This window comes from Bos taurus, chromosome 2 (genome assembly GCF_002263795.3).
Source record: "Bos taurus isolate L1 Dominette 01449 registration number 42190680 breed Hereford chromosome 2, ARS-UCD2.0, whole genome shotgun sequence".
NCBI classification, from domain to species: domain Eukaryota; kingdom Metazoa; phylum Chordata; class Mammalia; order Artiodactyla; family Bovidae; genus Bos; species Bos taurus.
Window position 1 is genome coordinate 21,710,657 of NC_037329.1, and position 27,641 is coordinate 21,738,297.

Genomic DNA, 27,641 nt, shown 5'->3' on the forward strand with positions numbered 1-27,641 from the left:
TCCCTACAGTTAACATTTGAAACATTTAAGTTGTAAAAAGAATCACAGATTTCTAGTTTGTAGGAGTGTATTTGTGTTAACTGCGGCACAATAAATATGATCTCTTTTGTCCTTAATGTTAGTCAAATGACCCCCGCCCCTTCCACACACACACACAGTTTTTAAACAGGTACCTCCAAAGTTTGACAGATATTTTCTTGGTATTGCATCAACCTGTGAAGCAGTAGGATAGTAATGTGGAAACAGCGCTATTTCTATGCCGTATTAGTGTCCTTTGGTTTTCTCTGAAGTGTTAACACGGAGTTGTTCATGTTCTAAAGATTTGAAATTATCTCTACTAAAATTGATGTATTTTTGCCTATAACTATTTAGTAAAGGAAAATTGATAAAATAGGATACACCATAATATGGAAGGTTTTCTCATAAAAAAGTCCCTGTTACTATTTTAAGTTAGGGAGATATAGTGTAAAGCACTGTATTTCCTTTTGGTAAGTTACTTTGAACATAATTATATGCTAACATCACGTACAGGGCGCTAAGAGCCGGAGGAATCAGTTTCAGCTACAGCTTAGTAAAATTCGAAAAAATGCCATTCATAGTAAAGGCTTTCTCGTTTATTTTCAGAACTGACATCTTTCGCATTTCAGACATGTTGGGGGCTCGAGAGTTAATTTCCAGCACACTCCGCTTCTAAACCGAAGCTCTCCGTCTCAGGGTTCAGTTGTAGCCGGAAGGTGGGTTTTGGTGAGCGCCTCCCTACGCTTTACTCTCCTTTCTACCTAGGACCGGGAAGTGACAGCAACGGAAATACCAGGTTTCCGGAGCTGGGCTCAGAGGACGCCTGCTTTCTCTCCCGCCGCTCGCAGCCTTCCCAGAGTTCACCTATTCCTTCCTGCACACCATCAACCTCACGCGACCTCAGCATCCACCTGCTCCAGCGCCCCACACTCGCGCCCGCCTCCCAGCCGTCTGCCAATCACAGTCTGCAGTTGCTCGCGGGTTACAGAGACACAGCTCTTTTGACTCTCTGGTCCCGTCTCCTCCATAACTGCTTCCCGCCCTTCGAGTTCTTTATCCAATAATCAGCGCTCGAGTATCCCTTGGTTCCCGCCTCCTTTTCCCTGCCCTCCTGAAGTCCTACCCACTTCCTTAAGCCTGAGGGAACCACCTGACCCGGAGGCGCTCCGTCTGAAGGAAGGCTAGAAGGGGAGCATGCGTGTAGGGGAGGGGCGCGAGAAGAAAGGAGGGATGCCGGGAGTGGGGCGGAGAGAAGGGTTGTCAGTCCGATCTCGCGAGAGAGGACGGAAGCCTGTGGGAGCCCGTGGCCTTTAAAGTGCGGTTCAGCCCTTTCCTCTAGGGGTAGTTTGTAAACACCGCGGAGCTTGGGTCTTCCCAACGACCGAAAAGAGCATGAACTAGTGAGCTGGAAAGGTGAGTAGTGATGAGGAGAGGGCCGCAGGACTGGAGACTGTAGGGATACGGAGAAAGAAGGCACTAACATGGCGACGTCGCTCACCATAGTCCCCACCCCCCGCTTCCCATCACCTCGGGCTCTCCTGCCTCTGTGCCTAGCCCTCGGGGCGGCTGTGGCTGCGCTGCCGCCTCTGCGGCCCGCGCGGTGTCGGCTTCAGGAGCCGGACTGGCCAGGCCGGACCGTTAGGTAACTGGCATTTGTTGTTCCGGCCCCTCCCCGCTCGCGCGCTTTCCTAACGTGGAGGAAAAAGGAATAACGGCGTCTCTTAGACCCCTCCCCCGATGTACCTTCCCCTTCTCTGGTCTGTTCAGAGGTCCCGGGGGCACATGTCGGAGTCGCAGAGGGCGCGGGGAAACCCCCCCTCAGTTCTGGAATGGAACAGGAAGAGGGCCGGCTCTGGTCTCTGCACTCAGTGGTTGGGCACTGTATATGATGGTGGCGTGGGGAGGAACTGGAGGCGCGGTAGAAAATAGGGTCAGGGTCTCTGGCTGCGGTGGAAGCTGACGGAACAAATGGAATGGAGAACCTGGGACTTGGAAGTCTTGGCCTTATCTGTCCTTTCTGCCCCTTCACACTCCCGCCACCCCCCACTTTTTCCCGATGGGGCGGGGCTGAGGTGCGGTGCAGATTGATTCTTGTATTTTCCCCCATTTTTTTTTTTTTTTTAAAACCTTCCTAGGTAGACTGTAGAGAATCGTAGGGGTATGACCTTTTTTTTTTTTTAATTGATGCCCTGGGGACCAGTACCGAGAGTGTGTGTGCATGTGTGTATGTATGTGTGTGTGGGGGGTTCTGTGTTCACTTGTTCAACTGACGCTAGAAGGAGGGAGAGAGCGAAAGAGATGGGGACTGTTTTTGTGCCCTTATATCGTATAAAATTATCTTTGCCTTTGGTTAATGAAGAGTTTTAAAACTGGCCAGGCCAAGAGCAAAACTACTGTGAATATGATGGAGTAAAAGGGATTACTCCTGATGGACTTTAGGCTATTGACTAATACCTATTATTATGTGAAAGTAACAATTTCTAGGGAATTTTAAAATTTGGAGACAGTAACAGTAGATACACTTAATGTATAGATTTGAAATCAGAACAAAAACTGTTGGGCTGAGCACATTTTTTGTCCTATCTGAAGTAATTTATAACCACTGTCAGTCTCTCTAGGCATTATCTTAAAGCCTATATTTTTGGTGTTTTGTACCAAAACTATGAAGGTGAGAAACTTCTTAGAAAGTCATCCCTATATGGTTAAGTGCCCTGAAAGACAAATATAATAGCAATTATATTTTGTTATTTAATTGATTACACTGACTTGAAGAATCTACTAAAAACACTGTTCTCAAAACTGCAGGAACATCGTTGTAAAGTATGTTAAAAAAAATAGAGATGTCTTTCTTCAGATCAAACAATTAAGGCCATCGATAATTGAATCCTAATCTTTGTAAAATAATCTGTAAGAATAGTCCAAATTTACAGTGCTGTGTATGCTGCTTCCCCAAGACATGTTTAATCTTACTCTGAGAGGGTGCTGCCGCCATTAGGTTTTTAACTAAAATATAATATTGTAATTTAGAACATAAGTGCTTGTTTTTTAACTGTCATTAAGGACGGAGCTTTCAGGTGCTTTTGTGCTTATGTTTTTAAGGTACATGATACCTTCTGCAGATTTGATTGTATTTTCTAGAAGTTCTTTTTAAAACATATTAGAATGTTTATTTTATATTTGGGGCACTATATTATCTATTAGATAATGTAATCCAGAAATTCCTACATTTACTTTACTTGGAGTATTTGTTTTGTGTTTTAAAACTAAGATTAACAGTAAAAATGATTGTGTCAGCTCTTTCATAAATTGGAGTATTTGTATTTAGGATTTAGAAGCTATATGAATTTCGTTTTTAAAAATGATGTACTCTGCCTCAAATTTCTACTACCTATAATTAGTATTAACTTTCAATTAATCATCTACATTTTTTCTACTTAAATTTTTGTATTTTGGAAAAGTTGGGGTTTAATGACTTGTATGTTATCTGCTGGTAAATTGTTGTTAGATCATATTAGATCAAGTAAACAGTCCCACTGTACATGCTGTTTCCACTCATTTTTGTTTTCAAGCTCTTCCTTCCATTATGAAGTAAAGACTATAAGCTGGTACTTCTTTCTCTTTAATAGTCTTACTGTAATGTCCTCCAACAAGGTAAAGTAGTTGAAGTCTCCCTATTTAAAACCAGATTTCCACCAGTCTCTCATTGAAAACCCAGTGAGTAGCAATAATGTATTTTTTAAAATTAATACACAAAATGTTATTCTAGGCTCTAATTAAAATGTACTGTAAATAAAACAAATTAGCAGTTATAGTCAGAAGTTTAACTTACTATATTTCTGTTTATCTTATTCTCACACCTATTCCTTAAGACTAAGAACGTACATAAAATTCCTCATGTTCTCTTAATGGAACTTAACGAGGAGGTAGTAGTAATAGTATTCACCATTCATATCTAGGGGCCAATCCCACAAAACATCTTATTTCTGTTTCTTAAGGTTAAAAACTTAGTGTAAGGTATAGTTTCAAAGAAATTTAAGGAAGTTTGTGGATTTTTAAGGCCAACAATAATTGGAATTATTTTACATATATATTGTAATTGTAAATACAGATTATTACTTTCACTTAATTCTTTTTAACAAGCTTGAAACTGATACATCATTTACATTTTTATTTTTACTGATGCTTTTTTTCCTCTTGGCATTTTGGTAATTGTAGTAATTAAAAACATTTTTTGCAACAAGAAGGGATGTAAATAAATGCTTTGGGGGCTAGGCCTATTCACCCGTCTGCAGTCTGTCTTAACAAAGATAGTGATTCTCAGTCATTTTTTCTGTCACAATATCCAAGGAATAGAAAGCACTCCCAACAGCTGTTGTTGTTTAGTTGCTAAGTTGTGTCCAACTTTTTGCAACCCCATGGACTGCCAGGCTCCTGTGTCCTTGGGGTTTCCCAGGCAGGAATACTGGAGTGGGTTACCATTTCCTTTTCCAGGGGATCTTCCCAATACAGGGATCAAACTTGTCTCTCCTGCTTGGCAGGCTGATTCTGTACCACTGAGCCACCTGAGAAGCCTAGTCCCAACAGTAATAGTAGCTTATTATTGGAGAGATTCTTAAGATTAGTAGAGAAAGACAAGGAAAAGGCAATGGCACCCCACTCCAGTACTCTTACCTGGAAAATCCCATGGACAGAGGAGCCTGGTAGGCTGCAGTCCATGGGGTCACTAAGAGTCGGACACGACTGAGCGACTTCACTTTCACTTTTCACTTTCCTGCATTGGAGAAGGAAATGGCAACCCACTCCAGCGTTCTTGGCTGGAGAATCCCAGGGACGGAGGAGCCTAGTGGGCTGCAGTCTATGGGGTCTCCCAGAGTCAGACACGACTGAAGCGACTTAGCCCCAGCAGCAGCAGCAGAGAAAGACAGGTGGGAATGATTGTAATTGGCAAAAGCCAGTTGGTAAATCACCAGGTGTATTTTGGTATTACATGGCTACCTTAATAATGACCTTAAGTTTATAAATATGTTCCCTAAACATTCTTTAGTTTGCCTCATGGAACCTGAATCTTTGACATTCCAGTTTTATAACTTAGTTTTTTTCTAATTCTATTGTTTGGGTTAGTGAGTTTCCTTCTATTTATTGGATACTTCCTAGGATAGTGTTACCAGAAATGACTGAACTGATAAAATTGTAATACTGTGATTTCTGTGCAATCCAGTTATCATTTTCTTCTACTTCACCAATCCCACTATAAACATTTCAGTGAGACCTTTCATTTCTTCCTGATGATTCAATTTAAAGACCATACTTCTGATATTTGTGCTTTTGATTTCTTTACTAATTATTTACTATAAGTACAACATCATTTCTCAATCACAGTGTTGAGAGTCACTGGTATCTTTTATCTTTCGTAAGATAGATTTTAATGATTGTGAAATATGGATGTTGGAATGAGGGTTACTTCTGAGGTAGTATCTCTTTCATTTACTTTAATTTTGACATACTTTGTATGGTGTCGGAGGATATAAGCTTACTAGTGTTGTTATGGGAATTGTACATAATCTATATCTTATTTATGCCCTCTTCATAATGAAAAATTATTATTGATATACTCCTGAGGGGTGATTATGAATTATTTTAATTCTTGCTGAGCTGTGAATTTCTATTTAATCTTTTTATTCTTTCAGAGATAAGTTTTTAGTGAGGAAAAGCAGTGATCAAGAAGCGTATTTTGCTCATCTGCCTTGAGCAGAAACAATGCTGGAGATGTTATTTCACATAACTCATATGATTACCAAGTCTAAAATAATGTTATTGGTAAAAACTTGGATTAGCACTGTTCACATTCATAACCATTAATCTGTAAGTTCTTTGTGTTTATATATTTCTAATCTTGTTCTATTGTAATTTTAAAATTTAAAGTAAGAACTTGCTTACCTTATATCACCTAGGAAGTAGAGGTCTGGGAATAATCAAGACTCACTTGAGAAATGAAGTTCGACTTAAAAATTGGACTACCGTTATTTTTATTAAAGAATATTTTGAGACATTGGGCTAATTTCACTATTCACGTACAGCTATCCCTCAATATCTGTGGAAGTTTGGTTCCAGGATCCCCTGTGGATACCAAAATTTATTGATACTCAAGTCCCATGTATAAAATGGCATTGTATTTGCATATAACCTAAGTTCATCCTCCCATGTTCTTTAAATCATCCTACATGACTTATGATACCTAATACAGTGTAAATGCTGTGTACATGGTTGCCAGCAGGAGACAAACACAAGATTTGCTTTTTAGAACTTTCTGAAATTTCTTCCCCCGAATTTTTTTTTTTTTTTTGGCCACACTGCTTGGGATATTGGAACTTCCCTGACCAGAGATTGAACCTGTGCCCCCTGCATTGGAAGTACAGAGCCTCAACCATTGGACCACCAAAGAAGTCCTGTTCCCCCAAATATTTTTGATTCAAGGTTGTTTGAATCCATAGGGCCATCTGCACTCATAATGTACTTTCATGAATACAGTATTGAGAAAAGTCTATGATGCTCTTCATGTATCTCATCAACTTTGAGGAATTTCATCAAAACTTGGGTATACTCTTGGGAGTGGTGATATGTATGAAGAACATCTGTCATGTGTGCTGTGTGTACGTATGTGGAATTTTCCAGGCAAGAATACTGGAGTGGGTTGCCATTTCCTACTCCAAGGAATCTTTCTGACTCAGGAATCGAACCTGTGTCTATTGCATCTCCTGCTTTGGCAGACAGATTCTTTACCACTTTGGCAGGCACAGATTCTGTGCCACCTGGCAAGTCCCATGTCTGCTGGCAGTGGGCAACAATTAAAAACTACTGCTTTCATCCTTAAAGCTGAGTTTATATTTTTCTCACTTCCTTACACTGATGAACTAAACATGTACCAGATAACTTGAGGGGATACCATCAAGTTCATGGGTTAAAGATTAATTAAAAAAAACTTCTGTCTAAAAATTTAACTAGTTCTCACCTTCAGACTTTAAAAAAAAGGAGGTAGTAAGATTAGGATTATTAGGAAAATGTACATTTAAAGTCAAAATAAAACAGTAAAATTTATAATAAACTGAATAGATACTGTATGAGTGCTGTGCACTGTACTTAATGTATTTTACATATACAGTAATTTCACTTTTTTTGGACAATCCTGAAGCTAGTATATTTTTCTTACTGGAGAGGATAGTAGTGAAATCATACCATTTAAATTTTTCCTAGCTTAGAAATTCAAAGAATCTTAAACCTTGAAAGGAGAATGAAGTCCTTCTAGCTTACACCTTCAGGTTTTCAGCTTCTTAGGTTTATTATGACTATACTGCTGTTCCCAGTGTGAGTTCTAGGATCATTTCTTGGCTTTTTTTTTTTTTTTTTTTTTGGTGCTTACCAAGATATGAGAAGGAAATTAGATCACAGAGAAAACTCTAATAAATCTTTGCAGCTCCTTGGTCTGCAAGCCTGTCCTCCCGAGTCCTACAGTTTTTGCTTTATTAATTTTCTATTCCTCATCAAAGATAACCACATACTTTGCATTATAGAACAATTGAAATTTATCTCACAACTTTTGTCAGAAGTCCAGCTGGGCCCTCTTTTTAGGACCTTACAAAGTCTAAATCAGTGTGCTCACAGAGCTACATTTTTGGGGAAGTGGGGAGTCTCTGAGGAAGAATCCACTTTCCAGTTTGTTTGGATTGTTGACTGCATACAGTTACAGGACTGCCGTTCCTCTTGCCTCGTTGACTGTCAGTTGGAGCTGGTCTTCACTTGTAGAAGCTAAAATGCTTTCAGTATCGCTGCCTCAAGTAATGGCAAGTAAAGTCTATCTCTTGCTTATCTCTGACTTCTGCTACTGTCAGAATCTGACAGAGAAAGTTCTCTGCTCTCACTGGGTCATATGATCAGATTGGCCCATTTGGATAACCCAGGATAACCTTCCTGTTTCAGAATCTGTGACCATTTTTATATCTGCAAAGTCCATTTTGCTCTGTAACATAACCTATTCATAGATTCCAGGGGGATCGGGGTGCGGACATCTTTGGGCAACCATTCTGTCTAGTATACTCATACTCCTGAAAATAATTTGATGAACTGTGTACTCTTGCACATTTCTAAGTTGATTCTTAAAATTTTTCTTTGTAAGTTTAGTTTTAGTTGGCTTAAAACTCATCATTCAGAAAATGAAGATCTTGGCATCCAGTCCCATCACTTCATGGCAAATAGATGGGGAAAAAGTGGAAATGGTGTCAGATTTCATTTAATTGGGCTCCAAAATCACTGTGGACAGTGACTGCGGCCATGAAATTGAAAGATGCTTGCTCTTTGGAAGAAAAGTTTTAAAGCAGAGACATCACTTTGCTGACAAAGGTCTGTATAGTCAAAGCTATGGTTTTTCCAGTAGTCGTGTGTGAATGTGAGAGTTGGACCATAAAGAAGGTTGAGCGCCAAAGAATTTATACTTTCAAACTGTGGTGTTGGAGAAGACTCTTGAGAGTCCCTTGGACAGTAAGGAGATCAAACCAGTCAATCTTAAAGGAAATCAACCCTGGATATTCTTTGGAAGGACTGATGATGAAGCTTCAGTACTTTGGCCACCTAATGTGAAGAGACAGCCCATTGGAAAAGACCCTGATGCTGGAAATGATTGAGGGCGAGAGGAGAAGCGGGCAAGAGAGGATGAGATGTTTGGATGGCATCACTGACTCAATGGACATGAGTTTGAGCAAACTCCGGGAGATAGTGAAGGACAGGGAAGCCTGGCATGCTGCAGTCTATGGGGTTACAAAGAGTCAGACACAGCGAGCTGAAAAAAAAATGATTTCTGACTTTTCAAGATATTGACACCATTCTAAGTACAGTTGATTTTTGATGAACACAGGTTTGAACTGCATGGGTTGACTTACGTGAATTTTTTTCAGTAGTATATACAATATTACTGCGTCACCTGCCAGTAGTTCAACCTGTGGGAGCAGAACTGCAAAAGTGGAGGATCCACATATACAGAGGACATCTCTTCAGTTACAGTCAGGTTTTGGACTGTATGGAAGATTGGTGCCCTGAGTTGTTCGAGCGTCAACTGTGATCCTTAGTGATTCAATCTGTCATTGGTTTAAAAAAACAAACGACTTAATTCACCTTTAACAATTGAGCATTTTTATTGTTCCTTTTTCTGACTGAACTTATAATTAAGAATAATTTTATTTGAATCCAGGGTATTTTAATGCTTTAAACTATTTTGATCACATCACCTTATCCTACTTCTTTGCAACAAATATAAATTGAACTTTACAGAGTTTCCTATTGATTTCCTCTTTGCTTTGTTCTCATGAAGCTCACTCTCAGGACAATGCATTTTTCCACAGTATTTTGAGAATAGAAGAGGCAATCATTAAATGAAAGGGTTTTTGTTCCTGTCATCACATTGTTCAGTACATCTGAATTCAAAACATGCCTCAACACAAGGCACGACACCATTCTTAAAAAGCCATGCTTTGCTTTAACAGCACTATTTTAAGGGTGCCTTGATTAATGGAGGCTTTAAGACACTCTTATTTTAAATCATCCCCTTGTTTTGTTCCATGGAGATTTTTACAATCCAGGGCAATGCATTGTAATAATATTTGATATGGCTAAGAGGTATGGGTTTCTTTTCAAGTATGGAATTATGAGCACTTAGGGAAAGCAGGCAGATTATTATTAGGAAAGCAAACATAGGGAAGTTGAAGATACAAGAATTGATGTTCTTAAAACATGTCTTACTTATGAGTCCCTTGAAAAGTCTTAGTGTATCTGCAGTAATACAAACACCTGTCTGAATGTTGCTGCCTTGAAAGTCTATTCCCCCACCCACCTAGCTCTTCTGCTCCCACAAGGCCAGAAGCTAGCTTCTCTCCCAGAATCACCCTTAAGTAGAATTAATTCCTTTCTCACACTGATGTCTACCTTTTTGGGCCCTGTTCCTTGCCCCAATTTCTCTTTCCTGAATACTTGTCATTAGTAGTGTTTGTCCCCTTTAGCAGACAGATCCTACCTCTTACCTACAAGTCGATTTTATCCAAGTATAAGACACACATACACAGTAGCTGGGGTAGGGTAGTAGTAGTAAAGGAGAGAGTCCTTACATTTGTGCCCTTCAAGTTACAAACAAATAAACCTTTATTTTTAATGTTTTTCAAAGTCTAGATAATTAGCTTAACCTTGCATGCATTAAACATGAGCTCTGTTTGGCAGATTCAGCTGGCTGGCTTAATGTTCTTGCTTTTGCTTGAAGTAAAGATCATAAGGCTATCTTGCTGCTTTCTAGATATAAGTTCCTGGTCTTTTGTAAGCAGCTGCTGAACTAAATGCAAATATTCAATAGGAAAATCTGAAGCCATACTTAAGCATTTCCATGAAAGATAATTTGCAGAAATTTATCTCTCTCTGGAAGATGTGAAACTTTGAGCTATCCCACAGAGCCATTTGTCCTTTGAATTGCTGCTCCTTTCATAGTCCCCATTTTACATTTGTCTAGCAGAATACCCTCTTCTGGTCCCTTTTCCTTTAAGGAATAGTCTGTATATAAAACAGAATTTTGTTGCCAGCTTTGAAATAAAGAGTCATTATCGCTTTTGGTATTTGCATCAGAAGTTTTAAACATATTAAGGCCTTTTCAGCCAACCTTATTCAAGGTAAAGGACAAGTTCTCTTTTCAACAGTTTGTGCAATAAGGAAAAGGAGCTTCAAATTCACACTTGGCTCTCACGTAAGGGAGCTCAGCACTCAAATGTAGAGAAAAGTTGATTTTCCCTTTAACTTTGTTCAGGAACAAAGTTCCTGCCTTTTCCTAATGCAGTTAATATCTGAGCTTTCTAACAGGTTCTTACCCAATTTCATCTTAGGCACTCCATTACTTACCTAACGGTCCCGTGTAATCATTTTTATGGAAAGTTTATGGAAAACCTAGTGAGATTATCCTTCCAAACCTTAGCTATTTACGTTGTTTCTTTACTCTGGTCTTCAGATACAGATTGGTCTTGCATATTTAGAGAAGTCCTTATTAACATTGGTCTTGCTCCTTGGCTGCTAGCAGAACTATCTACTTTTGAAAGCTCCCATCAGTGGACTGATAAGGCATCTCTACAAGGGATCCAACCATCTTCCATTTTAGAATGACCAGAGTATGATGATAGAAAAAACTATCCACCAATATTCATTCTCGTCTTTTTTCCTTATTGTAGATGCTCCATTTCCCCCCACCCCCACCTTGAGCATATGATGAAATAAAGAATGTATTTCCCGGCTTCCCTGCTAGCTCTAGCCATGTGACTTAAGTTCTGACCAGAATAGAGGTTTCCTGTAAAATTTCTGAAAAGTGTCCTTGAAAGGAGGCTATCACTCATCTCCCCATTTTCCTTCTTGTCATCTGATGTGATGGTTAGACCTTGAGCAGTTATTTTAAGCCATGATGGAGATGGCACATGTTGAAGATGGCAAAACTGCAAAATAGAAGGAACCTGGGTTCCTAATGGTCATGGTTCTGACTGCCTGTTTTCATGTGAGAAATAAACTTTTGACTCACTTAAGCCATTGTTATTTTGAGTTTTCTCACTCACCGCTAAACCTAATCCTAGCTGATACAGGTGTAAAAAAGTCAAGTTGTTTTCAAATAAGAACCACATAAACTGTTGTGTAGAGCACACAGATACAGGAGGAACTATTAATATGTTCACTCTAAGAATTTTGCTGCTCAGATTCAGCACTGCCATTTTACAGATCAGCTATGACTACCTCTCCCTTCTGTTGCATTAAAAAGTTTTATTTTTCTCTTTTCACCAAGACTCCATTACCATGCTTCCATCCTTGAAACTATTACACCTCTAATAGGTGGCAGTGTGCCAGGAGTTGTGGGAGGCCACAGGATAAGTATCTTCCTGGAAGATTTTTGAGGGAACCTTAATTTTTATATTAAATAATGGAATGGAAGGCAAAATTCACATGCACTTTAAAATGTAAAATAGCTATTATAAATTTTTGTAGTGAAGTTATTTAGCTCTTGCAGAGTAATGAGTTTTCTCTTTTCTGTCTCTCCTTTGCCCTAAGGATATTTAGATGGAAGCTTGAGAAGCACTGCTTACTTGATAAGAGCTGACAGATACCTGGCAGCAGAGTAGATAAAGCTCATGGCCTACCAGCTAGAAAGGTAAGAGATTTTAAGTTTTTACTGCAAAAGTGGCCTTTTATTTTGTGATTGTCTCTCAAATATTATTAAAGAGGTATTTCCAGACAGCAATCCTCAGAATGTTAGTGTCCTACCATATTGACTATTGTTTAATAAAAAAAAAAATTCTGAGGTTTGGCAGATTTGGAGATGTCCTTTTGGAGCTACAATGCATATCAGCATATAAAAGCACACCAAAGACTTTACATAAAAGTACATAATTTTAATTCAAAGGGTCCTAACTTGTCTGACTAGGGAGTCCTTTATAGCAAAGGGTCCCAGTATGAAAGTCGCAGCTCTTGTAGGACTTCATAAGGATAGTAACAGGAGTTAATCCTTGAGATATTTTCTATATTTTAAAAACAATTTGGACAGAAAGTCCTACTCTCTTGGATGTGCTCAATAACTGGATTGCTAAAAGAGACATTTGAAATTACAGGGTATGGAGAAAGTGGAGGGAGGAAGATCAGTGGTGAGTGGCATTAACTAAGAAACAGATGAATGGGAAGTAAAAGCACTCTAGGATGAGAGAGTGAGCTGATTAAAGTTTGCATTACTACTGCCAGAAAATCAAGGTATCATAAGAATGCGGTGGGTGTCAGAGGCCAGTCCATGCAAGGGTATCCAGACACTGTTAAGGATTAGAGACCTAATCATAAGAGCATAACTTCTCCTTTCCTCTCATTTTGACTGGCATTGTTTGAGTATAAATCATCATTCTCTTTCCTGAATCTAGATGTTTGTGACTGATTTTCTTATGCATGGTGTTACTCTCACTAATCATCCTCCACACTTCTATTAGTGATGTTGCCAAAATGCCCCTTTGATGATCTAAATCACCTATTTAAAATCTTTACATTTTTTATTATTTAATTCTTTAAATTTTTTAAATTTATTTTTTAATTGCTTTACAGAATTTTGTTATTTTCTGTCAAACCTCAACATGAATCTTCCCATTTTTAATAGCAAGATTAAGCAAACTTCTTTGACGAGCCAAATAGTAAGATTTTAGTCTTTATGGGGGTCACATATAGTCTCTATTGCTTCTTTCTCTCCTCCGCCCCTCCCACCCCACACACACCCCTCGACTATTTAGAAAGTTGAAAAACTTTAACATTTTGGCACAGGGCCATAGTTTATAACCTCAGGGTAGGGGTCAGATAAGGGAATAAGGTTGGACTCCAGACTCCTTGCTCGGGCACTAAAGGCCCTTTGAAATTTGCTTCCTGCTGTGGCCCCAGCTGTCTTCTTCTTCAATCACATAGCCCATAGTTTAGCCATTAGAGGTTCTTGGAGATCCATCCTTCTGTGTATTCTGCTATTTCCTCTGCCCAAAACATCATCTCTTTTTTCTTTGAGAAGACTTAAGTCCAGGCATTACTTCCTTTAGTACCCTTCGCAGATCCTTTGTCTCTCCAGGGTTGGTTAGGTACTTGTCTTAATGACGGGGTAGAAGATCAGATAAATTTAACTTTAGAGAAAAGAAGAGCTCATACTCAGTATAGAAAAGATTCTCACTTGACCCAGTCACAGAAAGCATCAGGCTTCATTTCACTCATCTTGGCTACATGGTTTTTTGTCCCTGTTTTCTGTGCCTGCTCCATTCTGGCTTTCATTAATTTCTTATCAGTATGAACATGATAGAAGGTGTCTGTGAATCCTGAGTATGATTTTAAATGTCTCATGTATAGCTCTGGTTGACTTTTTTTTTTTTTTTTTAACACATTTCTTGAAGAGGTATTCTGATTGGCTTAACTTATTCAGATGTCTTTCCTGGTTTACCTGAATGAAACAGGTATGTCGGGTAATGGAAATATAGGATTGCCCTTTGCTGGCCATCTGGCTCTAAGAGGGGATTACGGGTGGGGAAGAAAGGTAACCAGCTCTAGTATACTCCCTGTTCCCTATGTTCCCATAGCACCTGTGTATATCTTTATTATTGTATGTATATCACTAAATTAGTATTACTATTTTCACTTGTTTGTCTTCCTTACTAAACTAATTTTGAGGTCAGGAAACATACCTTATTCTTAATGCAGTATCAGGTACAAATAGTCAAATATCTTCAAATAAATTTCATAAAATATATTTGTATTAGAAATGTTTGGGAATTCTGCACATCATAGGTCACATTAAATATTATCTGTATTTCAGAAATCTGCTTTGAAACTTGAGTACATGTTTTAAATGTAGAGGTTACAACATTTGTAGTTCTATAACTAGAAGATGAGTAAAATTCATATTTTAGAATGTAGTGATTTCTGAAATTAACCACCAGAAACGGATTCATTTCCCCCACTTCTGTTTTCAAAGATTCATTTGCTCATACTAGTTTCTATGAAGTGATTTCCTTTTTACTTGTTTTTGATAGGAGATCTAAGAAAAGCAGATATTTTTATCAGTTGTATCATTTGAATAATATAATTAAAAATGGCATGGGAATATTGATATTACAGGGTAAAGGATTGTCTATCTTAATATGTTTAATATTGTCTATCTTAAAATGTTTAACCCACATTTCATGTTTTAAACAAGGGAGTTGCCTATAGGACAGCTAATTGTCTAAATTTTAGTCACCTCTCAAGTCTTTATTCAGATATAGAAATTATTATTCTGTTTGCTCTTAACTTTCAATACAGAACATAGTTTTTCTGTTCTTTGACACAATATGAAAGTTATAATCCAGAAACAATCAGAGAATTGTTAAGAGAATTTGTATATTTTAGTATATTCTCTTAACTATTGCTAAGTTACATGATGCTAATTATATAATGGTTATATGTGAATTATGATAGTGCATGTTATTTCTATACACTTTAAGCTCCTCCTGTAAGTTTTTCCGTTTTTATTTTTAGTTTTTTTTAGTTCAGAACCTTTTAAGATAAGTTGCTAGCATGATGTCCCATTCCTGCAAGTACTTTATTTTCTACAATAAGACATTCTCCTCTTAAATCATAATACAACCATGAAAATCAAGAAGTTAATTTTAAAATATTGCTATCATCTAATCTGTACATTATATTTAAGTATTGCCAGTTATTCCAATAATGTCTGTCCTTTATAGCAAACAGATTCAGTCTAGAATCTCATGTTGCAGTTAGTTGTCATGACTCATTGGTCTTTTTCGATCTGAAACAGTTCCTTGATCTTTCCTTGACTTGGCACTTTGAAAATTATGGGCCAGTTGTTTTGAGGGGATTTACCTCAATTTGGGGTTGTGTAGTATTTCTTCATGATTAGATTCAGATTATGTGTCTTTGGCATGACTATCATGAAAGTGATGCTGTGACCTCCTCATTGCAACCCTTTGGTTGCAATGATATGGATACTGATTTTTCTTATTTTTAGTATTGTTAACTTGTATCACTTGAGTAAAGTGATGTTTGCCAGGCATTTGTACTGTATATTACTCTTTTGTCTTTAGTAATTAAAATGTATTTTATGGGGAGATAGTTTGAGAGGATGTAAGTATCCTGTCTAATCAAACTTTCAGTTTATTCTTCTATATTGGTATATATCTTTTATATCAGATTAATGAAATCCTATTTTATTTATAATATCTATTACTGTCATTTATTTTGATTCTGAAATTGTCTGAGATCTAGCCACTTTCTGACTAAATCCATAGTATTCCTTCTTTCTTGCACAAGGTACTTAAGGCCCATCATGTATTTTTCCTGCTTCAGCCCTGGAATCAACCAATTCTTCAAGGATCCCAGGTTCCTTTTGGTTGAAAATGGCATTTTGACATCAAGGTCTGGGTGCTAAGTGGGCTTCTTGCTTATGTGTTATCAGTGTTCCTAGGCCCTCTCAGTGACACAGCTAGGGAAGTATGTGAATATATGTGCATATTTATACACATATTATCATCTGTGTTTCTGTATGTTTACATTGAAAATCATGAGTTCATACCAATATCTCTAAATCCCATCATCAGGATTTATTCTGTGTAATTATTTCCATCCTCTGTATAGTGTTGCCTATTTTCATCCACTGTATCCTTGAGAAATTCACTTATTCATTCATTACCTGCGTTACATGTAATGAATTGCCTGTTGCCACCAGGCCTTTTCCTCTCAGCAGGTAGGTATCCTCTTGCTCGGTCCTGATATCCTGTCTTGGGCTGATGCCATCCCTGTTCTTTACCTCACGTGGATGCCTCCTCACCCTTCTGGGGCACCGACATCCCACATCAGACTGCTTCCCCCTGCCTGCATAGACAGATCTTTCCTCACCTAACTCAGTCTCCTGTCCAGCCCAACCTCTTCCCCCCATGAGCACCTTTCTCTTCTTGTCCAGGTTCCCACACTCTGTACTTAGACAGGCTGCTCCCTCAATGGCCTGACTAATCTGTCTCCTGTGAAGATACCCTTATTTATGTTTTTCCTTGGAAGGTTGTCTTTTTATTCATTTTAAGTTACAAGAAATGGTTTGCTGGTTAATTTCAACCATTTCCTTCCTTTCATCTTTCCTTAAAGTGTTCTTCATTAGGATTTTTTAATTGGCGTCTTATATTATGTGTGGTTTTATTTGATAATGGGTCTATTGAGTAACTCTACAAGTTCCCAGAGAGTCTTTCTGTACTATTTTTTTAAAGTGGTTTACATAAAATTGCTGTATAGTTGGTAAGCAAAGAATTGCAACACAAGACAGTTCATATGCACAGTATAGCAAAGCTTGCCAGCTGGCAGGCACAGTATAGCAGGAGAAATTTCTCATACCATTTTTTACCTTGAGTAAGTCATTTCACTGTTTAGGGCATCATTTGTAGTTTGCATAGTTAGGACTAGATCAGGAATACAATGAGGTAAATAATCAGAAATCCATGTTATAAGAAAGAGCCTCTGACCTGTATTCAAGAGAGAATTTTGGACTAACATTTTATTTTTTTGAATGGGCAAAAGGCATAGATAAAGTTGATGTTTAAGGATACAGATTTGAAAGGAGTAAGCTAGGATGATCTAATGTACAGTATAATGGATATAGACAACAATATTGTACTATAATTAGGTAATGTAAAATAAATATACAATGTCAGTTGTACTACAACATACAAATGTATCAAGGTAGCGTATTTTACACCTTGAATTTACACAATGTTGTATGTCAGATATCTTCCATTTTTTAAAAAAGATTGGGCAAAGGAAGCAGTTTAGAGATTACAAAGAGCCAATATATATATGAAAAGGTTCAATCTCATTTGTGTGTCAGGATATGCAACTTAAAAATTTTTTTCCCACTAATTTAACAAAAATGTTAAATATTCACTGTTGGTGTGAGCATTGAGAAATTAGGTCTTTCTGTACACTTACAGGTAAAGTAGAAGTCAGTGTTATGTGTCTGAAGAGTTTAGCAATATAAATTAAGTCTTAAAAATGTGCCTTCACTTTGATATAGTAGTTTCAGTTCTAGAAATTCATCTAATGGAAATAATTACAGATATTACACAAAGATTTGTCCTCAAAAATAGTAACTGATGATGAAAATCAGTAAGAGAATAGTTGTAATAGAGCTCAGACAGTGAAGAATTCACCTGCACTGCAGGAGACCTACTTTCAATCCCTGGGTCAGGAATATCCCCCAGAGAAGGGAATGGCATACCTTTCCCTTCTGGTATGGTGCTTCCCAGGCAAGCACCCATACCAGTATGTGCTTGCCTGGAGAAACCCACAGACAGAGGAGCCTGATGGGTGACAGTCCATAGGGTCACAGAGTCAACACGACTGAGCCACTAACACACACACATAATGGAGTAATAGAGAATTAGTTATAAATATGTTGTATCCGTATGACACTGTAGATCTATATGGAATACTATATAGCCATTAAAATGACATTTAAAATTTAATGATTTTTATCAGGAGTCCCTAACCCCCCAACTGCAGACCAGTACCTGTTCTCAGCCTGTTAAGAACTGGACTGCACAGTGGGAGATGAGCATCAGGGAAAGTGAGTGAAGCTTTGTGCCATGCACCAATCCCCATCACTCTCCTCATGGGTTCAGATTACCACCTGAACCATCCACCCCCACCCCAATCCTCCACCTCCATCTGTGGAACAATTGTATTCCACAAAACTGGTCCCTGGTGCCAATAAAGGTTGGAGACTCCTGATACTATTTAATAATGTGGCAGAATTTCAGTTCAGTTCAGTTGCTCAGTTTTGTCCGACTCTTTGTAACCCCATGAACTGCAGCACACCAGGATTCCCTGTCCATCACCAGCTCGCTGCGCTTGCTCAAACTCATGTCCATCGAGTTGGTGATGCCATCCAGCCAACTCATCCTCTGTCATCCCCTTCTCCTCCTGCCTTCAGTCTTTCCAGCATCGGGGTCTTTTCCAATGAGTTAGTTCTTTGCATCAGGTGGCCAAATTATTGGAGCTTCAGCATCAGTCCTTCTGATGAATATTCAGGACTGATTTCCTTTAGGATTGAAAGTTTGATCTCCTTGCAGTTCAAGGAACTCTCAGGAGTCTTCTCCAACACCACAGTTCAAAGCATCAATTCTTTGCATTCAGCTTTATTTATAGTCCATCCATATCTGACATCCATCTATACGATTACTAGAAAAATCATAGCTGTGACTAGACAGACCTTTGTTGGCAAAGTAATGTCTCTACTTTTTAACATGCTGTCTAGGTTTGTCATAGCTTTTCTTTCAAGGAGCAAACATATTTTAATTTCATGGCTGCAGTCACCATCTGCAGTGATTTGGAAGCCCAAGAAAACAAAGTGTCACTGTTTCCATTGTTTCCCCATCTATTTACCATAAAGTGATGGGACTGGATGCCATGATCTTAGATTTTTGAATATTGAGTTTTAAGCTAGCTTTTTCACTGCAGATGGTGACTGCAGCCACGAAATTAAAAGACGCTTGCTCATTGGAAGAAAAGCTGTGACAAACCTAGACAGCTCAGCATTTCACATGATGTACTCTCCATATAAATTAAATAAGCGGGGTGACAATATAAAGCCTTGACATACTCCTTTCCACTTTGGAACCAGTCCATTGTTTCATGTCCCATTCTAACTGTTGCTGCTTGACCTGCATACAGATTTCTCAGGAGGTAGGTAAGGTGATCTGGTATTCCCATCTCTTTAAGAATTTTCCACAGTTTGTTGTCATCCACATAGTCAAAGGCTTTAGTGTATACAATGAAGTGGAAATAGATGTTTTTTTGCAATTCTCTTGCTTTTTCTATGATCCAGTGGATGTTGGCAATTTGATCTCTGGTTCCTCTACCTTTTCTAAATCCACCTTAAACATCTGGAAGTTCTCAGTTCACACACTGTTGAAGCCTAGTTGGAGAATTTTGAGCATTATTCTGCTAGTGTGTGAGATGAGTGCAATTGTGCTATAGTTTGAGTATTCTTTGGCATTGCCTTTCTTTGGGTTTGGAATGAAAACTGACCTTTTCCAGCCCTGTGGCCACTGCTGAGTTTTCCAAATTTGCTGACATATTGCTAACATTTTAACAGCATCATCTCTCAGGATTTGAAATAGCTCAGCTGGAATTCCATCACCTCCACTAGCTTTGTTCGTAGTAATGCTTCCTAAGGCCCACTTGACTTCGCATTCCAGGATGTCTGGCACTAGGTGAGTGATCACAGCATCATGGTTATCTGGGTCATTAAGATCTTTTTTGTATAGTTCTTCTGTGTATTCTTGCCACTTCTTCTTAATATCTTCTGTTTCTGTTAGGTCCTGTATTAGGTACAATTATTTAAATAATTGTATTTTAAAGGAAATTGTAATATTCTTTTTTTTTTAATTAAAAAATATTTGTGTATTTTTGTACATTATTCTTTCTTTTTCTGTATTTTTCTGAGAGCAAATTTAAAGTTCTTTACAAAGTCTTAATTCAGCAAGTGTAATTTAGTTCATAATATCCAAAAATAGCAATGACCTCTTTGTGAACCCCAAATAAACCTTAAGCTTTAAAGATTTTTTTTTAGAATTATATTATGTAAGATTGATCATTTATGTGGTATACTTAGTAGTGGATACTGCTATGACTCTGTTATAACAAACAAAATTTAAACTATACCTTCAACCATGTTTGGAGTTCTAAAATAAAATGCCTTATAGCAATGAAATAGAAAAAATATGAAGAACATACACATGTTTATATGTGGAATTGTCCTAGAAACTGGAAAGAGAAGTCTGAGCTGGATATTTGATTAGCTAGTATAAACTCCGTCACTATTCTGGAAGTCTTGATAGCAAATAGTCTTGAGAGTATCTTAGTTCACTACTACATCCCTAGCACATAGCATAGAGTGAAGCACAAATTAGACCCTCAGATATTTGTTGAAAGGTGGAAAGTAGAAACCTTGGCAGTAAATCACAAGGAGAGGGAAGATGAAGAATATTAGAAGAGTTAAAAGAGAGATTAGAGAAACTAAAGAAACTGACTTCTTAAATCTTGTGTAGAACCCTCTGTGTACTCTTCATGCCAGTGATTTTCCTACCAGTATAGGTTGTAGAGTCTTCTCCTGTGTTCTTGGAAGAGGGTGTTTGCTATGACCACTGTGTTCTCTTGGCAAAACTCTATTAGCCTTTGCTCTGCTTCATTCTGTACTCCAAGGCCAAATTTGCCTGTTACTCCAGGTGTTTCTTGACTTCCTACTTTTGCATTCCAGTCCCCTATAATGAAAAGGACATCTTTTTGGGGAGTTAGTTCTAGAAGGTCTTATAGGTCTTCATAGAAATGTTCAACTTCAGCTTCTTCAGCATTACTGGTCGGGGCATAGACTTGGATTACCATGATATTCAATGGTTTGCCTTGGAAACGAACAGAGATCATTCTGTTGCTTTTGAGATTGCATCCAAGTACTGCATTTTGGACTCTTTTGTTGACTTTGGTGGGTACTCCATTTCTACTAAGGGATTCTTGTCCACAGTAGTAGATATAATGGTCATCTGAGTTAAATTCACCCATTCTAGTCCATTTTAGTTTGCTAAAATGTTGATGTTCACTCTTGCCATCTCCTGTTTTACCACTTCCAATTTGCCTTGATTCATAGACCTAACATTCCAGGTTCCTATGCAGTAGTGCTCTTTACAGAATTAGACCTTGCTTCAATCACCAGTCACATCCACAGCTGGGTGGTTGTTTTTGCTTTGGCTCTGTCCCTTCATTTTCTGGAGTTATTTCTCCACTGATCTCCAGTAGCATATTGGCACCTACCGACCTGGGGAGTTCATCTGTCAGTGTCCTATCTTTTTGCCTTTTCATACTGTTCATGGGGTTCTCAAGGCAAGACTACTGAAGTGGTTTGCCATTCCCTTCTCCAGTGGACCACATTTTTTCAGAAGACTCAATATATGGACATCACCAGATGGTCAACAGTGAAATCAGATTGATTATATTCTTTGCAGCCAAAGATGGAGAAGCTCTATACAGTCAACAAAAACAAGACCGGGAGCTGACTGTGGCTCAGATCATGAACTCCTAATTGCCAGATTCAGAGTTAAATTGAAGAAAGTAGGGAAAACCATTAGACCATTCAGGTATGACCTAAATCAAATCCCTTTTGACTATACAGTGGAAGTGAGAAATAGATTTAAGGCACTAGATCTGATAGAGTGCCTGATGAACTGTGGACGGAGGTTCATGACATTGTACAGGAGACAGGGAGCAAGGCCATTCCCAAGAAAAAGAAATGCAAAACAGCAAAATGGTTGTCTGAGGAGGCCTTACAAATAGCTGTGAAGAGAAGAGAAGCAAAAAGAGAAAAGGAGATACACCCATTTGAATGCAGAGTTCCAAAGAATAGCAAGGAGAGATAAGAAAGCCTTCCTCAGTGATCAATGCAAAGAAAGAGGAAAACAATAGAATGGGCAAGACTAGAGATCTCTTCAAGAAAATTAGAGTTATGAAGGGAACATTTCATGCAAAGATGGGCTCAATAAAGGACATAAATGGTATAGACCTAACAGAAGCAGAAGATACTAAGAAGAGGTGGCAAGAATACACAGAAAAACTATACAAAAAAGAGCTTCACGACCCAGATAATCGATATGGTGTGATCACCCACCTAGAGCAAGACATCCTGGAATGTGAAGTCAAGTGGGCCTTAGGAAGCATCACTACAAACAAAGCTAGTGGAGGTGATGGAATTCCAGGTGAGCTATTCAAATACTAAAAGATGATGCTGTGAAAGTGCTGCATTCAATATGCCAGCAAATTTGGAAAACTTAGCAGTGGCCACAGGACTGGAAAAGATCAGTTTTCATTCCAATCCCAAAGAAAGGCAATGCCAAAGAATGCTCAAACTACCTCACAGTTGCACTCATCTCACATGCTAGTAAAGTAATGCTCAAAATTCTCCAAACCAGGCTTCAACAGTACGTGAACCGTGAACTTCCAGATGTTCAAGCTGGTTTTAGAAAACGTAGAGGAACCAGAGATCAAATTGCCAACATCTGCTGGATCGTTGAAAAAGCAAGAGAGTTCCAGAAAAGCATCTATTTCTGCTTTATTGACTATGTCAAAGCCTTTGACTGTGTGGATCACAATAAACTGTGGAAAGTTCTGAAGGAGATGGGCATACCAGACCACCTGACCTGCCTCTTGAGAAACCTGTATGTAGGTCAGGAAGCAACAGTTAGAACTGGACTTGGAACAACAGACTGGTTCCAAAAGGAAAAGGAGCACATCAAGGCTGTATATTGTCACCCTGCTTATTTAACTTATATGCAGAGTACATCATGAGAAACATTGGGCTGGATAAAGCACAAGCTGGAATCAAGATAGCTGGGAGAAATATCATTAACCTCAGATATGCAGATGGCACGACCCTTATGGCAGAAAATGAAAAAGAACTAAAGGGCGTCTTGATGAAAGTGAAAGAGGAGAGTGAAAAGGTTGGCTTAAAACTCAGCATTCAGAAAACAAAGATCATGGCATCCCATCCCATCATTTCATAGCAATTAGATGGGGAAACAGTGGCTGACTTTATTTTTCTGGGCTCCCAAATCACTGCAGATGGTGACTGCAGTCATGAAATTAAAAGACGCTTTCTCCTTGGAGAAAAGCTATGACCAACCTAGACAGCATATTAAAAAGCAGAGACATGATTTTGCCAACAAAGGTCCATCAAGTCAAAGCTATGGTTTTTCCAGTAGTCAAGTATGGATGTGAGAGTTGGACTATAAAAAAAGCTGAGCACTGAAGAATTGTTGCTTTTGAACTGTGGTGTTGGAGAAGACTCCTGAGAGTCCATTGGACTGCAAGGAGATCAAACCAGTCCATCCTAAAGGAGATCAGTCATGAATATTCATTGGAAAGACGGAGGATTTGAAGCTGAAGCTCCAATACTTTGGCCACCTGATGGGAAGAGCTGACTCATTTGAAAAGACCCTGATGCTGGGAAAGATTGAGGGCAGGAGGAGAAGGGGACAACAGAGGATGAGATGGTTGGATGGCATCACCGACTCACTGGAGATGAGTTTGAGTAAACTCCAGAAGTTGGTGATGGACAGGGATGCCTGGCGTTCATCAGCCCATGGGGTCGCTAAGGGTCAGACACGACTGAGGGACTGAACTGAACTCATGGGTTTGTAGATGCTTGCCCGAGAGCGGTGTGCTGTAGTAACAGTTCTCTATCTGCAGTCGTTGTCTTCTCTGACAGTTTAGAGTTGAACAAAGCCTCCTTCCCATGCTTTCCTAGGAGCATATTTTCACCCTTGATGTGAAAGGGAGATAAACCTGGATTTAGAGGTTTGAGATTAGCATTTAAGCCTGCTGGAGAAGGTGCTTCGACTGTTGTCTTTACAGCTACCTCAGCTAGATATTAGGAAATAGTATAAGGAATGGGAATTGTTATTGGTTGGCTAGAAAATAATCTGCTGTGTATATAAGGAACTTCTTTTGTAGAATGGGACAGTAGTAGTCATGGGGGTAGAAAAGAATACCAAGGGTTAATTCCTTCAGAAAGCTTTTCTATAAGTATTGTATTGGTTCCCTGAACTACTTCTATATTTTTAATATTTTAACTCTTATTCTTAACCAGATTGTAGTGAATTTCTGTTTTCTTTCTTCTGCTTGACTAAAAGTTTCTCAGAGTGGAGGGTCTGTTTGTTTTTTTCACCTTTGTGTCTTTGTGTGTGATGTTTAAATGTTTCCTGAATTCAACTGAGTTTAAATATTGCTTTGATTTTTCAAAGTAATATGAACTGCATCTTCTTACTGGTTTTAGGAGTTTATTGAGATAGGTAACATAATCTAAACTTATCTGGTTCATATCATATAGCAGTTTATTCATTCCTTAGTATTTAATGGGGGCTTCCCAGGTGGCACTAGTGGTTAAAGAATCTACCTGCCAGTGCAGGGGACACAAGAGGCACAGGTTCAGTCCCTGGTTGGGGAAGATTCCCTGGAGTAGGAAGTGGCAACCCACTCTAGTATTCTTCCCTGGAGAATCCCAGAGACAGAGAAGCCTGGCAGGCAATAGTCCATGGGGCTGTAAGGAGTCAAGATGACTGAGGAACTAAAACGTTCTCTCTCTTTCAGGAGAACTTTCTTCTTCCTATCTCTTATATCATCTTTGATTCCGGGACTCAGAACTGTAGCTATTTGCACATTTCTCCACAGGAATTACCCAATTCTGTTGAGCAGGACATTCTTCACCACATTTATAAGCAATATTATGTAAAAATAATTTTTCTCTTATGTACCGTTGGCTTTTATGGATAAGCATATAGTTAACTCTGTTCGCCACTAGATGGGGTTTCAGTGAATGTAATGGAGTATTAGCTGGGTTTAAAAATGAGACACTTAGGGGAGGGAGGTGGGAGGGGAGTTCAGGATGCGGAACACGTGTACACCCATGGCGAATTCATGTTGATGTATGGCAAAACCAGTACAATATTGTAAAGTAATTAGCCTCCAATTAAAATAAGTAAATTTATATATTTTTTTAAAAATGAGACACTCACCTAAGTAGTTTAAGTGTTGTACTCATCCTTAAGCTAATATCAGATAAGTAAGCTATGAAATGAGGGAAGAGGGAGCTCCTTCAACTACATTGTGGCAAATAGACTTTGATGAGTTAGGCTGAGAACCAGACCACGCTGACTGCATTTGAAAAAATTTAAAGCTTTCTGAATAGGTATTTTGAAATACGAGGTCTCGTCTTTTTGCCAGACTTCAAAAGTCAGGATTTTCACTCTTAATTATTGCCCTTCAACCACAACCTTAAAGGCTAAGCTAAATGTTTCTCTTTTACCTTATGGTAGAGTTGGATATATTTTGCATTTATATGGGTGTTTTGTTTTAGGAGCAGAGCTCTATTATAAAGATTCTTAATAGTGAGTGGGTTTTTGGATGACAGTAGTTACAGAGAGTGTAATTATCTGAGTTTTTTTTATAAGTGTTTCAAAACTAAATACTTAATAGTGTGAAACCACTTTGTTTTTCAGTATCCTTGCCATGAAAAAGAGGACGTGATAAGTTGTTCAGCTTATGAAATTCAAGTTACATGTAAATTCTGCCAGGTGTGTATGCAATAATTTGGTATTTTGGGCTATTCAAATTTTATTTTTCATATTGTAGATTATAAGTATTTTCATAGGTTATTTCTAGATCATGTTTTTTTAATATATAAATAAGGAATACTTATTTATATAGTATGTAGTTTAGCTGATACTCCTATTGTATTTTTAAATTATTAAATAGAGCATCAAAGTACAGTCAACTATGACAAAGATAAATATATATATTTGATTTCTCCTTAAATGAGTTCCAAATAATACTAGTCCCATGAGGTGAAAAAGGGTTCAGATAGAAAATGGATGTGGCAGATATGCTGCATTCTAGGTGCTCTTCTGGTCATTTCCCTTGAATATACTGTCTTTGAAAAGTCCTGCCTCCCAAAAGAAATAGTCTAGCACTTCCCAAATCTGACTATAATAGCTATTGTCATCTCTGTTTGTGAAGGGGTTTTTCTGAAAGGTTTTTGAAGGTTACATATTTCTGAAAGGCTAACAAACTAGTGTTGAAAAAGGAATAATTTTACAGAATTGTTAGTTCATTCAAATATAATTGTTACATGTAATTTGTAGGAAGAAAGCAAAAACAAAAACTTGCAAGTTAATGGAAGGACTAATTGGGAACTTTCAAGTCTAAATCAAAAAGTAGGAAAATAATATTGACTTGAAGATGTCTTTTTTTGTAGTTTTTGGTTTAAATCAGGATCCAGGAAAGTCCCCATATTGTATTCTGTTTAATATGGTTTATTCAACCTCTTTAAACCTAAAGCAATTCCCCTCTACTTTCTCTTTTCTTTTATTCCCCATGACATTTATTTTTGAGGAGACCAGGTCTTTCGTGCTGTAGAATTTCGCTAATTGTATCTTAGCAGTGGTGTTTGACCTTTTTGTCTATCTCCTTTATTTCCTGTAGTAGAATCTAGAAAAGCTTGATTCGATTTCAGGTTTGGATACAGCCGCACCCTCCGCCCCCCACCACGAATACTTAATGTGCTTTCTGTTGTCTCATCAGGGGACTCAAAATATTTGTCCCACTTTTGGTGACGTTAACTTAACACTGACCCATGAGTTCAGATGCTGTCAGCCTGACGCAGCCATTATGAAGCTCCCATCACCTTTGCTCCTGATGGTTTTATCAGACATTGATGAGAGTTGCCTATCCATTATTTCATTGGTATTTAAAGTAGTGATCTTCTAATTATTTCATTCTTTCCACACTTATGCTACTGAACAGGAAAGGTTTAACCTAATAGATCAGAGTTCTTAACAATTTTTTCTATAATGTAAAATCTGCATGTTGCATGTCTTTATTCATAGTAAGAAAATGGAAGGTGGGGTTAAGATGTCGGTAAAACTGTTTTATTTCACATTCAGATAGAAAAGGTAAAAAACTTAATGAAAATCAAGTAATACTACATTTTAAGTTCTTTATTTAAAAATCTGTACTGTAAAATGTTTAACTATCTCTGAATGTTTTATTATAGGCAATACAAGGACCTGTGGAATATGAGTGATGACAAACCGTTTCTATGTACTGCCCCTGGATGTGGCCAGGTAATACATAAAGTATTTGGTATGTTCACATTTATTAAACACTTATGACAGTGAATGTTGTCATTAAGGGGATTCCTTTACGATATTTTGTACAATTTTGGAGTTAGAATGAAAATAACCCAGAAAAATTTGGAGAAAAAAATTCATTTTCCTCAGCAGCATATCTGAATTTTAAAGAAGACAATCTAATATGGAAAAAAAAAGTTAAGTCTTGTAAGGGAAAGATGGAAAACCTGGAAAAAACACAAGGTTTAAAAGTATTTTCATTTGACCATTATTGGTTAAAAATCATTGTAAACTGCCCAGTTGGAAATCAGATACATTATCTTATATGAAAATTGTTTTATT

The 27,641-nt window shown here is 38.1% G+C and overlaps 1 protein-coding gene across 8 annotated transcripts in view; it reads left to right on the forward strand.

Moving 5' to 3' along the window:
- Positions 1-1,280: 1,280 nt before the first annotated feature.
- Positions 1,281-27,641, forward strand: part of ATF2 (activating transcription factor 2) — an 83,368-nt gene continuing 57,007 nt past the window's right edge. For 3 of the 8 annotated variants that reach the window (XR_009496809.1, XM_025000418.2, XM_025000433.2), the window contains exons 1-4: positions 1,281-1,431; positions 12,127-12,226; positions 25,671-25,745; positions 27,224-27,293. Coding sequence is in view for 7 of the 8 variants with exons in the window: in XM_025000418.2 (XP_024856186.1) it covers positions 25,714-25,745; positions 27,224-27,293 (102 nt within the window). In the remaining variant the exon portion in view is untranslated. 8 annotated transcript variants of the gene reach the window in all.